Genomic DNA, 13,851 nt, shown 5'->3' on the forward strand with positions numbered 1-13,851 from the left:
CAGCAGTATATAGAACTGCCTGTGCCCCAAACCACGACAGGTCCTCTTTAAAGGGATCCTATCATTTAAACACTTTTTTTTCTAGCTGACACATTGAAATAGCCTTAAGAAAGGCTATTTGTCTCCTACCTTTATCAGTCGCCTCCGGCCCACCATTCAGTAGAAATACCGGCTTTCACCGGTATGCAAATGAGTTCTTTCACAGCACTGGGGACAGGCCCCATTGCTGCCAGAGAACTCTCTCCAGCTACGCCTCCATCTTCAACAGCAACCGCTTCATCTTCCGGCTGGGGTCACACTCTGCTCTTGCGCACATGCACAGTACGCTCCTGTAGTTCTATGGAGAACTACAGTAGCGTACTGAGCATGCGCGCAATAGCGGAGGGTGACCCCAGCCAGAAGAAGACGCGGTTGCTGTTGAATATGGAGGCGTTGCTGGAGAGAGTTCTCTGGCAGCATTGGGGACGACCCCAGTGCTGCAAAAGAACTCATTTGCATATTGGTAAAAACCGGTATTTCTACCGAATGGCGGGCCGGAGGCGACTGATAAAGGTAGGAGACGAATAGTCTTTCTTAAGGCTATTCCAACGTGTCAACTAGAAAAAAAAAAGTGTTTAAATGATAGGATCCCTTTAATTGTTCTAAAGTACCAAATGCAGAGACCTTTACCTTTCAGTACAAGATTGTTTGCATAATTGAAAGCTCTGTAAAGTCCCATTTACACGACTGTATTTTGCGGGTCTGCAACTGTCCACAATTGTGGATCCGCACAGTATTAAGGTTAAATTGACGTGTTGGCACTTTGTGATAATTTAGTGGGTTTTGGGTTGTAGTTTGGGCAGGTCTCTAAAAAGTTTGCCATCACTGCTATAGGTCACATCATAAGTAGATATAGTGTTATTCCTCTTATGTGTACAGACTCACAGACAGCTTAACCCAAATTGCCAAACAAATGATGTGACAGGTATATTTAACACATGGTGTGAATGTCGCGGTTTTCCTGTCGCAGAAACGCCATGAAGAAAAACGCAGCATTTTACAGTCACAGTAGAGTGGATGGCATTCTAGCAAATCCTATCCCCACTTTGTATTAAAATACACGCTCGGACACGTAGCGATTTCCAAAACTATCGGCATTTTCCCTCTAGGTAAAAAAAAAAAAAAAAAAAAGCCTTTGAGCACTTTCCTTATCACCTTTCTGACCCTAGTTCATTGTTCGTTCTACAATGTGCTATAAACACAAGGGAAGAGCTGCTAACAGCTTCACCAAGAATTCTAGAGGTCATACTGCACGTCTATCGTACCTGCACTATTATACATGTGAAATAAATTTCCTTTTCTCCCTTTCCACATGTAGAGTGACCAGTCATCTCTGCTAATGTCAAATCGGTGGACAGAACATCCACTCTTTTGCTTTTCTACTTGAGCAGAGAAATAGCAGATTTAAATGGTTACAGTGAGCCTTATCCAGTTGCAGCTCCTGGTTTCCAGGTGTAGTAGGTAATGATTCTGAAGGAAAGTCTATCAAAAAGGAAGAAGTTTCCTGTAGCTGGTACCAAACCAAGAATACATATATCCCCACATGACTTATAGAAATGATGGCACCATTGCACAGGTGCTTTCCTGTTCACCTCAGTGCTTGCGTCACAGATGACAGCAGCAGCATCATTCATAGAAATATCACAAAAATACTTGTACTGTACTTTGAGTGTAAGCTGGAGGTTCCTGATCTTTGGGACTGCTTAGGATAGGCCATATTGTTGAGGGTCTAGCATCATTTACCCCAGACAGACAGCAGCTCTAAACGACTGGTGGTGATCGTGTCTAATATTACAGCTTATTCACTTACATGACACCGATCTACAATATTGTTTCAGATATAGCTTTGACCTTTTGGTAGTGGATGATAATAAAGGTAACTGATACACAGTGTTTTACCACCCTAATACCTTGTACTTGGGATGTAGGTATAGCTGCATCCTGTCCCTGGCGTTTCACTTCTGTGTAAGACAGTGACTATTACTTTTACCTGCATATCAATATAGGCTGTGTTGGTAGCAGCTAAACCACACCTTGTAATATTATATAAGAGAAACACCGGCGGCCTGGGACAGGATGCAGCTATAGCCACATCACAGGTACACAGTGTGTTACCCCCCTAAAGTAAGACTAACACTAAGGATAGGCTGTGATTTTAGTTGTCCTAGAAAACTCCTTGAGGTCAAGGCCAAATGTTGCAGAAACAGTTTTTTTTGTTTCAGATTTTGCCAGTTTTTTTTTAGCCAAAGCCAAGAGTGGCTACAAAAGGAATGGGAAATATATAGGAAGTTCTTATACCTCTACCTTCTGCTCAATACAATCCTGGCTTTGACTCAAACCACCACAGCAAAATCTCCAACAACAACAAAAAAACTGGGTTTCCGCAACATGGGGCCTCGGGCGAAGGTCCCATGTAGTGGGCTGCAGCAAAAAAAAAAACAAAAAACAAAAAAAAAAAACCAAAACACAGAAGCAACACATCACAGTTTTTACTGCAGCGCTATTCACAGAAAGTCCACAGAGGTTTCCATTATACCTATAGGGAAAGAGCCGGCATTTCTATAGGTATAATTGACATGGTGCGACTTACAAAGCGTGACCGATTTTTGAAAATTCTGCTTTTCTGCAATGTATGGACAGGATTCGATAGTCTCATCCACTTTGCAGGGACTATAAAATGACGCAGTTTTATTTAAGTCACGTGGGGCCCTGGCTTAAAGGGGTATTCCCACCTCATATACTCATCAGTCTTTACTGCTGTAAAATCTTCTTTCTTCCTGGTTTCTTGCATCATTTGGTAGGCGGGGTTTCACACGCAACCTGCCATTTAGCTCCGCCCCCAAATTCATGTGTAGCTCCGCCCACCCATATTGGACTATGAAGTACAGGCAGCAGCAACTCCATTCTGTGTTACATACAGAGACTGCCTGTCTCTGCCATAATGAACACAATTGAATTAGCTAGCCTGATAACTGGGAGAACAGAAGAAATGCAAGCAGCTCCTCTCCCCTATCTGCTAACAGTAAGCTAGGTCATGTGGTGTAGGCACAGGAATAGCTAGATACACAGGCTTGCTCCCGTGCACTTAGCCCCTCCTCCCTCCCCCCTGAGAGCAGCAGATACATCACTTGACTCATGAGCAGCTAAGTCAGGGCTGTGGCCACAAAGAATTGAATAAAGTAATATATTGGACAAACAAATCAGTTTTGCTGAAGCAATGTATTTAGGAAACGTCTTACATCCACATTAACCAGCAGTATAGATAGGATCCTTGTGATGGGACAACCCCTTTAAGGCTGAGATGAGAGCTTTTTTTTGTTGCAGATTTTGCAGCTTTTTTGAGCCAAAGCCAAAAATCGCTACAAACGAATGGGAAATATATAGCATACTCTTATGCTTCTACCTTTTGCTCCTGGCTTTGGCTCAAACAAACCACAACAACAACAAAAAAAGATGCATTTCTGCAACATGGGGATTTAGCTAAAGGCCAGGACCCCACGTGGCGTAAATGCCACAATTTGACTACGGCAGAGATCCCTTGGGAAAAATCGCTGCATTTTACAATAAGGGCAAAGTGGATGGGATTCTAGCGAATCCCATACCCACTTTGCAGTAAAAACTGCGCTGCAGACACGCCACGATTTCAAAGACACATGAAGTTTTGGACATCGCAGCATGTCAATTATACCTATGGAAACACCAGCAGTTTCCCCACAGGCATAACTGAAAGAGAAAGTCCATAGAGGAAACTTCTGCAAACTTTCTGTCTAAAGTGCTGCAGGAATAACCTTGATGTGTTGCCGCCACTGTCTTTCCGGCAGCACTTTTTTGCTGTGGAACACCCTGTGGGGCCTTAGCCTAAAACTAAGGCCCCACCATAGCGAAGTGCTACAGAAAATGCTGCAGAAACACATCATGGTTTTTTTCCCGCAACATTTTTCACAGAAAGTGGGCCTTCTCCCCCAATTATATCTATATGGAAAATAAGAGCACTTCTGTAGGTATAACTGACATGCTATACACTTGGATCTCCAATGCTCTCTCAGTCTGGATACCCCTAACCCAATGCTGATGATGGTGTCGCAGCAATAACTGGGACAGTCTATTTGTTCTAGCCATGAGCTAAGGCCCTCCAAATATTAGTCAACTAGACAACCGGTATTCTCATGCTGTTAATATTCTCTCTAAGGATGTCCAATATCCAGAGCAAATCTCCCTCTGCAGAGTTGGCTCTTCCATAAAACGCATTGGTGGCCTACTCATTTTACTGGCCATTGGATAATACATTTCCCTTTCAGCACTCCTACAAGAGACATATAGGCAATAAATATGGCGCCTACACAGGTTATAAGCTTTATAGAAGATTGGTCAAGTATACAGTGGTAAAGAGTGGTGAGGCACTACAGCACTGGGCAGAATTCACACGTGCAAGACATTCCAGCAGAAACCTCTGTGACTGAAAATTAATTCCTCTCATCTGAAGAGGTTGGTTTGGGAAAAGCACATGATTTTCTACAGATTAATGTTACCATCACAGAAATTTCTGTCATGAATGTGTGTAAATACAGCAAGACGTGGTGGATAAATACTGACACAAATCCACAACTACTCTGCAGTAAAAGACGTCCATTACATGTGAAGTCCAATATAACTTGGATTTAGACTCCTAGTTTGGTGTGGTTTTAAGAAACCCATCCACACGTATTGAACAGTAAAATGCAATGGATCTGTGGGAATTCCAGCAGGTCTAGACCCAGTCTAAGGCCCCATTCACATCTGCATTCGGACAGTATGCTTGGGGGACCCTCAAAATGGAAACCTATACGCATTAAAAAGCTGTTACCTGGGAAACCTGCAGTCCCCATAGACTATAATGGGGTCTGTGTGGTTTCCATGAAAAACATGCAGATCCCATTATAGTCTATGGGGTCTGTGTGGTTTCCTAAGGTAACCGCTTCTCAATGCGTATAGGTTTCCGTTCGGGGACTCCCTGGATGCACATGTGAACCGGGCCTAAAGCTGACAGGTAAAAGTTTATACAGACTGCTGAACAACAAGTCAAGGACTTTTATTGGGAACTCCTTAGAGCTAAACTTTCAGGTGTGCACGGTGCTCAGACACTCCTCACACTACAGGTATGGTGCAGGGACTGGCAGCACTTCTCAGCACCTATTTCCTTAACTCTTAAGGTGCATCAAGTGGATGAAGCTGAAGCATCCACAACCAGGGATCCCTGAAGCATCTCTATGTGATCAGATCTTGCTGTGTGCCCTATGTGAGGTCAGGACATAACACCCTTCCCAGGACATGTAGCAAGCCACCATGCACAAACCAGCCCGGCAACAACACTGCTATCCCTAGAGAGCAGAGAGGCGGCACACTGTACCGGCAACACAATCAGCATCACCCAGCCCAACACAAGCCCTACGATCCCACACAGCATCGCCCGATCCCCAACAAGGAACAGGTCAGAACCGATTCCTCTACTCTCTCTCATAATCCAAGGCAGCTAGCATCGCCACGTGCATGAACAGCCAGCACTACCTCAGCCTACATCTATTATACCTAACACCAAGATTACCCGCTCTGTTCTGGTCTCCGGTAAGCGTCCACCCGTTCTTCTCTGTCACAGGGGGAAATCCCACCTCCGAACCCTCTAACTGGCCGCGAAAGCCGATTGGACAAAGATTACCGTCTATCATAAACTATAACCAGTCGACTGCATGGATGAAACCACTAGGGAGGTAATAAAGGCGGAGACACAGACCACGCCCCCAACTCATGCACTACCGGGCAAGCGCGAACGGAAAATGGCCGTCAATGGAATGAAAAGGAATATCCCGCCCACCGTCCTACGTCAATCAGGAACCAGACCACGCCCCTTTTCATAGCTATTGGTTGCCATGCACAGAGCTGGGCATGGACCGCAACAGTGTACGAGAGAAGCTCAAAGTACCACGCCCCTTTTACTAGCCACGCCTCCTTATGTCGTGTTTACATGGTAAAAAAGGGAGCCCAGGCCTGCGAGTAGCAGTGGTGGCTATGGTAGCCGCGCGGCTGCACGGAGAGAGCACGGTCTCCCAGCACACATACTAGCAGAGGTCTCCGGGGCTGGATGTCAGCTACAGAGGCTTGTACATAACGTCATATGCCCGCTTATCGGACGGCTCTGGGCGCTGTGCGAGCACATCAGGGTGACTTGAGGGTCACCGGCTCAGTGGGGAGATCTCCCCGATATGGGCATCCAGTAAACGTGCTAAGTCACCCGGTGGAGAATGTTCCCATAGCGCAGCTGTATGCTACAAGCCACCTGGTCGTGCATACTGCCGTAAAGCGAGGGCAGAAGACTGCTCTCCTGGGCAGTGTTTACTGGTCCCTGTATACACTGCTAGTAATGTACTGTCACTGGCAGCACCGGGGCGCACGATGGGGGATGGTCCGGACTATGACAAGCGGGGTGTACATGTGGCGCCCTATGTAGGGCATTACTAGACAGACACGTCGGGCTGCTGGATGAGGCGGCTCTCACAGCTGGGATGTCCTCCATACAGCTCGGATCCAGTGTCCGCCATATGGAGGGCTCCTCACCCACCGGCTCCGGTCCATGTGCTGCACCACGTACTGGGCTGTCCGTAATACCGGCTCACCCGCTGTACGGTGCGGACCGCGGAAGTGGCCCGGCACAGGCAGCTGTCCCCCGGCCTCGGCAGTATGTGAGCCTCAGCTCCCCTCCACCGTCGCAGCCAGCAGCATCATCGCCGCCCGCCCCCTTTTTTCAATACATTTCACACCGCGCTGTCCGCCGTCGTGTCCCCTCAGCTATCAGACCCCGGCATGGCCAAGTCTCCCGCGCCTCTTCCCCGGCGCCTTCACCACTACCACCCGTGCATTTGCCACCTTGCAGACCCCATGAGTATGCCCAGAGCTCTCCGCGCGTCCTGGACCCGCCCTTCACTTCCCCTCCCCCTTTGTATACCGGCCCGCACAATCTGTCTCACCTCACGCTACGATTATCCGCTCGGTTCCGGTCTCCGGTAAACGTCCACCCGTTTCTCTCTGTCACGGGGGAAATCCCGCCTCCGACACCCAGCACAGGGCGCCACCGTGCGCGACACCTGATTGGCTACCTACAAACGCCCATCACAAGCATAAACCAATACGTTATCGAGACAAAGCGCTCAGCGGCTGTGGGCGTAGGCAGCAAAAGAAGCCCCGCCCCCGTGCCGGAGGCAGGCGCAAGCGGAAAATGGCCGTCAATGGAATGAAAAGAGAAGCCCCGCCCAACACTGCGCGTCAATCATGTAGCATGGACCGCCCCCTTCTAAGGCTAGTGGTTGTCACCAGGAGAACTGGGCGTGGAATGTTACCAAGAAGAAGAGGAACGGCGGAGAACACGCCCCCTCCCTGAGAGACACGCCTCCGGGTGGTGTTTACCTGCTATAAGAAAGGAGCGCAGGCTGGGGGAACAGAAGGGTTGTTGTGGTGGTGGGGCCGGGCAGGTGCAATGTGGGGCTCTAGTATAAGGCGCTGAGTATGGCACCGAGCTCGTCTGCCACATAGTGACTGTAGCCGTGCCGGCTGCTGACTGTGCCTGATGTGCTTCTGGGGACACTGGAGGAGGAGACAACAGAACTGACGGAGCTACAGAGGGGAGGGCTCAGCCATAGCCGGGGGTTACATGCCCAAGCCGTATGTGCACCCCAAGCCTACTGGGGCACCAGGACTGTGCATATAGTGCAGGAGGAGCAGACCCTCCCCTGTATTATATTCCCCCCCCCCCCACAACATGGCAGGGAGAGCTGCCAGACAGTGACCGCCCCAGCAGTCACCAGGAGGGACTTGGATACTTATAAGTGGTAAGGAAGGGAAACACTAGAGTTCTTGTCGGCCATGAAAGTGTGCCTGGGCCATATAGGTCATAGTTACCATGTATGGCCAGAAGTACAGGGGCCGCCAAAAACTTCCACATTGTGCTGAGCATGATATCCAAGAAGTAACCTTCTCTTCTGTAAAAGTCTTAAAGGGAGATTCCAGGAATAAGTTATCAACTATTCAAGTGTTATATGTGTGGGGTCTGACCACTGGGACACCCATGGGACTAAGTAGGGAGTCCCAAGACCTCCATTTTTTTCTAGGTTGCAACCAGGAGTAGTTGAAAAAAAGTGGAGTCTGCGCATGTGTATTCTCTACACAATCTTTAGTGCTGTACTTTACTTTCCTCATCATTGCTACTATGTTTACTCCATACAGCTCCTCCTGGCCGCAGTCTTGCAGTGGGGAGTGTCAATCTCATCCACTATACTACTAATGTAGCTTGCAACAGGTGAGTTGCCAGCAATTCCCCCATGGCTGTCATGCTGCAAACTCACCCCATGTCTTCCCAGTCTAAAGGGGTTCACTCCACATTCATAATGGCAGTAAACTGTATTTAGACCAAGGTTCTCTGACTTAGTCAGAGGTGCAGACTTTCGATCTGACATTGTGTGTCAAAAAAGTGGCATAAAATTAGACAAAGCTGACCAAAGATGAAATGTCTATACAGTGAAGCAAGGGAAAGCTTGTCCTATGTTGGAATTTGCAAGAATGGAGTCTATTGTGCCAATACAGTGAAACTTTTGTAATAGATTTGGTAAATGTGGTCTACATAGAAACTGCATTTCGTGTTGGGTGAAGAAATTCAAAACCACTGGGTGTTTATATCATGGGAAAAGGTCTGGGTCGTCCAAAGACTAAGGAAGAGACAGTGAACAGATCCGAGTCATATATTAAGGTAGTGCTAGAGTAAGATGACTGTTATGAAACTACAGGTGCCCCTAACCACAGTGTAATATATCTTACGAAAATGTTTGAATAAACTTGTAGGGTGAATTAGAAGAGGACAAATAAGTGGGAAGGTGGACGAGGTGAATTGTGTTGAGGTTTTAGGATAATATATAACTTTGTGTGTCCCTCCATTTGGTGTGTTTTGGTGCATGGTCTAAATATTATTCGCTTACTTGGAGACTATGGCATCTTTTTGTCCACTAAATAATCCCATGAATATTGAGGGATTGTTTCTATATAGTCTAGTGAGTTGCGGTAGGTATATGAATAGAGCGACATTGGGAATAGTAATTTATATTTGCATCTTTATTCCCCCCAAATCAGTAAGGAATATACCATTTAATTGTTGAGTTCACAGTCTGTCTGTATTGGCTGGTGATGCAGAAGGTCAAGAGAGTGTTCCTGAGATGCCGCAGCTCTTGGTGTCCCGTGATAATTTTGGGACTGCTACACTGTTTCACCTCACATAAAAATTTATATAAAAAGATCAAAACAATAGACTTCCCCCAAAATGGTACAAATAAAAAGTACATCTAGTCCTGCAATTAAGATGCATTATGCAAACTTTTTTTTATTTTTGCAAAGCTTTGGATTTATCTTTTTTAAGAGGTAAAACGTAAATATATATATATATATATATATATATATACACACACACAAATGATATTGCTATAATCATACTGTCTCATAGAATAAAGGTGACATGTCATTTTGGCTACACAATGAATGCCGTAAAAACAAAGCCTGTAAGAATGTTGCACAAATGTAGTTTTTCTCTAAATCATATTTAAAGAGGACCTTTGATGTCCTCTAGCATCTGCAGTATTACATTTAGCTAGAAAGCTGCCAATGGTGCAAGCCCCACTGCTGGAGATATCGGTGCAGTTAGTTTTGGGACCTATATCTCTCCACTGTCAGAAGGGTGGGCTTTACTGACTAGCGTCATCGTTGGGTGATAAGGAAACCCCCTCTTACAGTACTCATCCATATCATTGTACCGGGGGAACGTTCCTTACCACCCAATGATGACACTGAGCATTAAGGCCCACCCTTCTGGCGCTGAAGGGATATTGAATATCTATATACCAATACATTATACATAGAAAGAAAAAATTGTCACCACTTAGGTCAGAGAAATTCTTCCAATGAATAAATATGGCTGTGTTTCAGAAAAGCTGTTGTGACGTAAGTGCAGCACCTCCTAATGGACGCAGCGGAAGGAGACCTGGGCAGGAGCGTTGAAAGGTGAGTAAAAATTATTGCCCACGACCTATTGCAATTACACAATAAGTAGTTGTCAATTTAAAAAAAAAAAATGCTGCCCCACATTTCAATCAATGAGGTGCCACCTGAGGCCATCGCCTCAGGTTGCCTCATGGAGAGTGAACCCCTAGACACAATCCATCAGAGGGTATTTTCATAACATTGGACTAGAAGTCAGATGTCCAGCTACAGGAGTTGCATTGACCTCATGCCACTGCTTGTCAAAAGCTATCATGGTGCACAGCAAGAGGCAGCTGTGTCTTTGTTGAGATAGCCGGAGATTGGCTTCCACATGGACCATGTCATACCGAGGTCTTCACAAAGGAACGTCACACTGGTCATACTTCTGGGATTATTCTGAGAGTGGCATAATGTACAGTAGTCGGACCCCTCTACTCTTTATTTCAGGTACACTAACAGCTTAGCATTGCATTGAACCGGATGTGGAACCAGTGGTACGGACATTTCTCAAAAGAGTGCCAGGAGTTGTTATTCAACAGGACAATGCCAAACTGCACTGCCAATGACGTTGCCTGCAGAATCTCTGGGCATGTCTCTGAGCACATCTGGGATATCAATTGTTGGCAGTTACAAAAGGAACCACCAGCAGCCAATCTTGCTGAATTGTGTGCCCAAGTGCAGTCAGCATGGCATAACATACTTCAGAGAACCATTAATAACCTCATTTATAGCATGCCATGGAGAACAAAGTTATTTCTTTGTGTTTATTGCCCATACTCAAAATTGAATAAAAATGTTTTGAATATTTTGTTTCCTTTTTTTAAAACTTGCATATCATTAATATGCCCATCAATCATTTCTATGATTTTTATGTTTAAATTTCAATGTGGAGGAATGTGGGATAATACAATAAGCAAGAGACTATGGATACAGCCCTCTTCCCTTCACTATAACCCAGGGGTAGGGAACGTATGGCTCTCCAGCTGTTGCAAAACTACAACTCCCAGCATGCACACTTGCTCTGCTGTTCTTGGAACTCTCATGGAAGTGAATGGAGCATGTTGAGAGTTGTAGTTTCACAGCAGCTGGAGAGCCGAAGGTTCCCTACCCCTGCTATAACCTCTGCATAGGTCATAGAGCATGCCTAGAACACTCTCCATAGAGGTCAATGAGTATTTCCATTTCACAGGCTACTGTATCCATATGGCTGTTGTGAAGTATATCTCTGAATACTAAAGATGGCTGCACGTATAATTATGAATTTACCATCTACTCTGTACAAATAAAACATATTTAGCAGTACATGGTATATTGGTGATGTATCCTCTGCATTGCTTAAAGTTTTTTGTCATTCAGTATTTTTGTCAGTACTTGGGATAGAGTACTACGTAAAGAAGACCTTTCACCACCTGCAACTTTTCATGTTCTTAGCATTTGTTAATAGGCATCATTCCAATAATTGTTGCACAGTTGGAATTTTCTCTCTAGCCCCCACCATTCCAGATCAACAAGCACAGTTAGTTTGGGTGCTCTGTAATGTCACAAGGGCAGCGTCAGTGCTCAGAATCACACTCCTTATCTGCCTCCTCCTGACAGTACAGACCCTAAATAGCATATCGGGCAGCAAATTTTACAGTATTGATTGTTTGGGAGTGGTGGGGGTTAGAGAAAAAAAAAAAAAAACACTGCCAGAATCCGTGAAGTAGTGTCTATTAAATCAGGGGTAGGGAACCTTGGCTCTCCAGCTGTTGCAAAACTACAACTCCCAGCATGCATACTTGCTCTACTGTTCTTGGAACTCCCATGGAAGTGAATGGAGCATGTTGGGAGCTGTAGTTTCAGAGCAGCTGAAGAGCCAAGGTTCCCTACCCCTGTGTTAAATGATGTAAAGAGCTGGACTTAGAGGTGATAAATGGTCCTCTTTAAGTTCAACACATGGGAATCCATAAATATTAAAGAGGTTGTACAGGCATAGAATTATTTTTTTTATAGGCTGGGGGAGGTGAAAATTTTTTTTAATACTATCATACTCACCTGTCCCCAGTGCTCCAGTGTTCTCCCAGCACGGTCCGGTCCTTCTGCTCCGGCATCTTCTGAAATTGTTCATTGGCTGTGACGTTACGGATCCCTTCTACCAATCAGTGGTTTAGCAGGCCACAGGAAGGGACCCGTGATGTCACATCGCCTGCCCTTTGCTTAGGCCTCAGCAGTCATATGTGGCTGGGAATTTCGCCACACATTAATGCTGAACCAAGAAGACTGTACCATGCTCGTAGGCACTGGAGCAACGTGGAAAGGTATGATTTTTTTTTCACTGCCCACAGCTCATTTAAAGATTAAACAGGTTGTCCATTTTTTGCCTGGACAACCCTTTTAACCTTCAACTTATCTCTATGACCTATGAGAGTCACCCTTAGATCTCAACAAGGGGAAGGATCTGTTTTAAAGCAGAAATTTACACAGTTTTTTTTTTTTTATATAGATCAAACAATTGAAATGGAGGGAGGGAGTTTGAGGTATACAAATAGTATAGAAAAGTATATTCTGGCTACACTTTATTTCTTTTTAATATATCCTTTTTGTGGCAGTGGCTCCTCTATACTGTTTTGTATGTTCTACCAGCAAAATAACGCTCAACCCCAGACATGTGATAAGATGTAGAAAATAGACTTTTCTGCATGTGTAACTACTAACAAACACGTAAAATGTGTATGGTTTGTCCATCTAATGCTGGGCATACAAGGGGGGAAGATGTCTGACAGCGTCTATATGTGGTGATCAGTCTGCCTTTCCCTTAGACTTTTGCTGTATCATCTCTAGCACCATCAGTGGTGAAAAATATCCAAACATCGGGGCAACACGGTGGCTCAGTGGTTAGCGCTGGAGTCCTGGGTTTGAATCCTGCCAGGAACATTATCTGCAAGGAGTTAGTATGTTCTCCCTGTGTTTGCATGGATTTCCTCCCATTGTACAGACATACTGGGTGCCGCCACTCCCCCTTCAAACTGTGGATCTCTTTGGAGTTTGCCTCCCCTGGATGGACTCTGACCTCCCAGAATCCCTGAGATCTCATCCTACCATTGGCCCAACACTTCGGGTCTGTCAGCTGCTCTTCCCGGGTCTCTCGCCTGGTCCGTTTAGGCAGTGGCGTGACGTGGGCAGACAGAGGGCCATGCATTTTCGGATTGGAGGCAGTTGGCATTCTCATAGTGAGCGCCTCTCAAACCCGAATCTTCCTTCATTGGGCCCATGGCGAGCTCTACAGCTCTCCCATTTTCTCTCTTCACTTCCTGACTCAGGTGGTTATGATAAGCCTCTCACCAGTTTCGAGAAGACCTGCTCTGGTCTAGTCAGGCATTCTCTTTCTGAATTCTACCTCCTCTTGGTCTTCCCTCCTATTTGGCTAAGTGGGAGTCGGACCTGGCCTTATCCTTTTCGGACTCGCAGTGCTCCAGGATCCTCAAGTTCGCTCACAAGAGCTCGGATACTAGTAAATACCAGGAAGCGGGTTACAAACTGTTGACCAGGTGGTACCTTGTTCCATCCAAGTTGCACAGGTCCTTCTCGTCTTCTTCTTCTGCTTGTTGGTGCTGTGGTCTGGAGGCAAAAACACTCTTGCATATCTTCTGGAGTTGCCCAGTGTTGAGAGATTTTTGGGATGGTGTTCACAGACTACTCGGCCGGATTTTCCAGTCCTCCCTTCCCTTCACACCGGCTTTCTATCTGCTCCACCTTTCGGAGCTTCCACTTCGTACCTACCACAAG

The 13,851-nt window shown here is 45.9% G+C and overlaps 1 protein-coding gene across 5 annotated transcripts in view; it reads right to left on the reverse strand.

The window, feature by feature from the left end:
* The window catches only part of SIN3A (SIN3 transcription regulator family member A), a 46,447-nt gene extending 39,257 nt beyond the window's left edge, over positions 1 to 7,190 (reverse strand). For 3 of the 5 annotated variants that reach the window (XM_075273675.1, XM_075273673.1, XM_075273678.1), the window contains exon 1: positions 5,621 to 6,660. In XM_075273675.1, the coding sequence (XP_075129776.1) occupies positions 5,621 to 5,741 (121 nt within the window). In that variant the 5' untranslated portion in view covers positions 5,742 to 6,660. Of the gene's footprint in view, positions 1 to 5,620; positions 6,661 to 7,037 lie in introns of those variants that run through there. The other 2 variants (XM_075273676.1, XM_075273677.1) reach the window with 1 other exon arrangement.
* Between the last annotated feature and the right edge of the window lie 6,661 nt (positions 7,191 to 13,851).

The sequence above is a fragment of the Leptodactylus fuscus genome, chromosome 5, assembly GCF_031893055.1.
Source record: "Leptodactylus fuscus isolate aLepFus1 chromosome 5, aLepFus1.hap2, whole genome shotgun sequence".
Classification (NCBI taxonomy): domain Eukaryota; kingdom Metazoa; phylum Chordata; class Amphibia; order Anura; family Leptodactylidae; genus Leptodactylus; species Leptodactylus fuscus.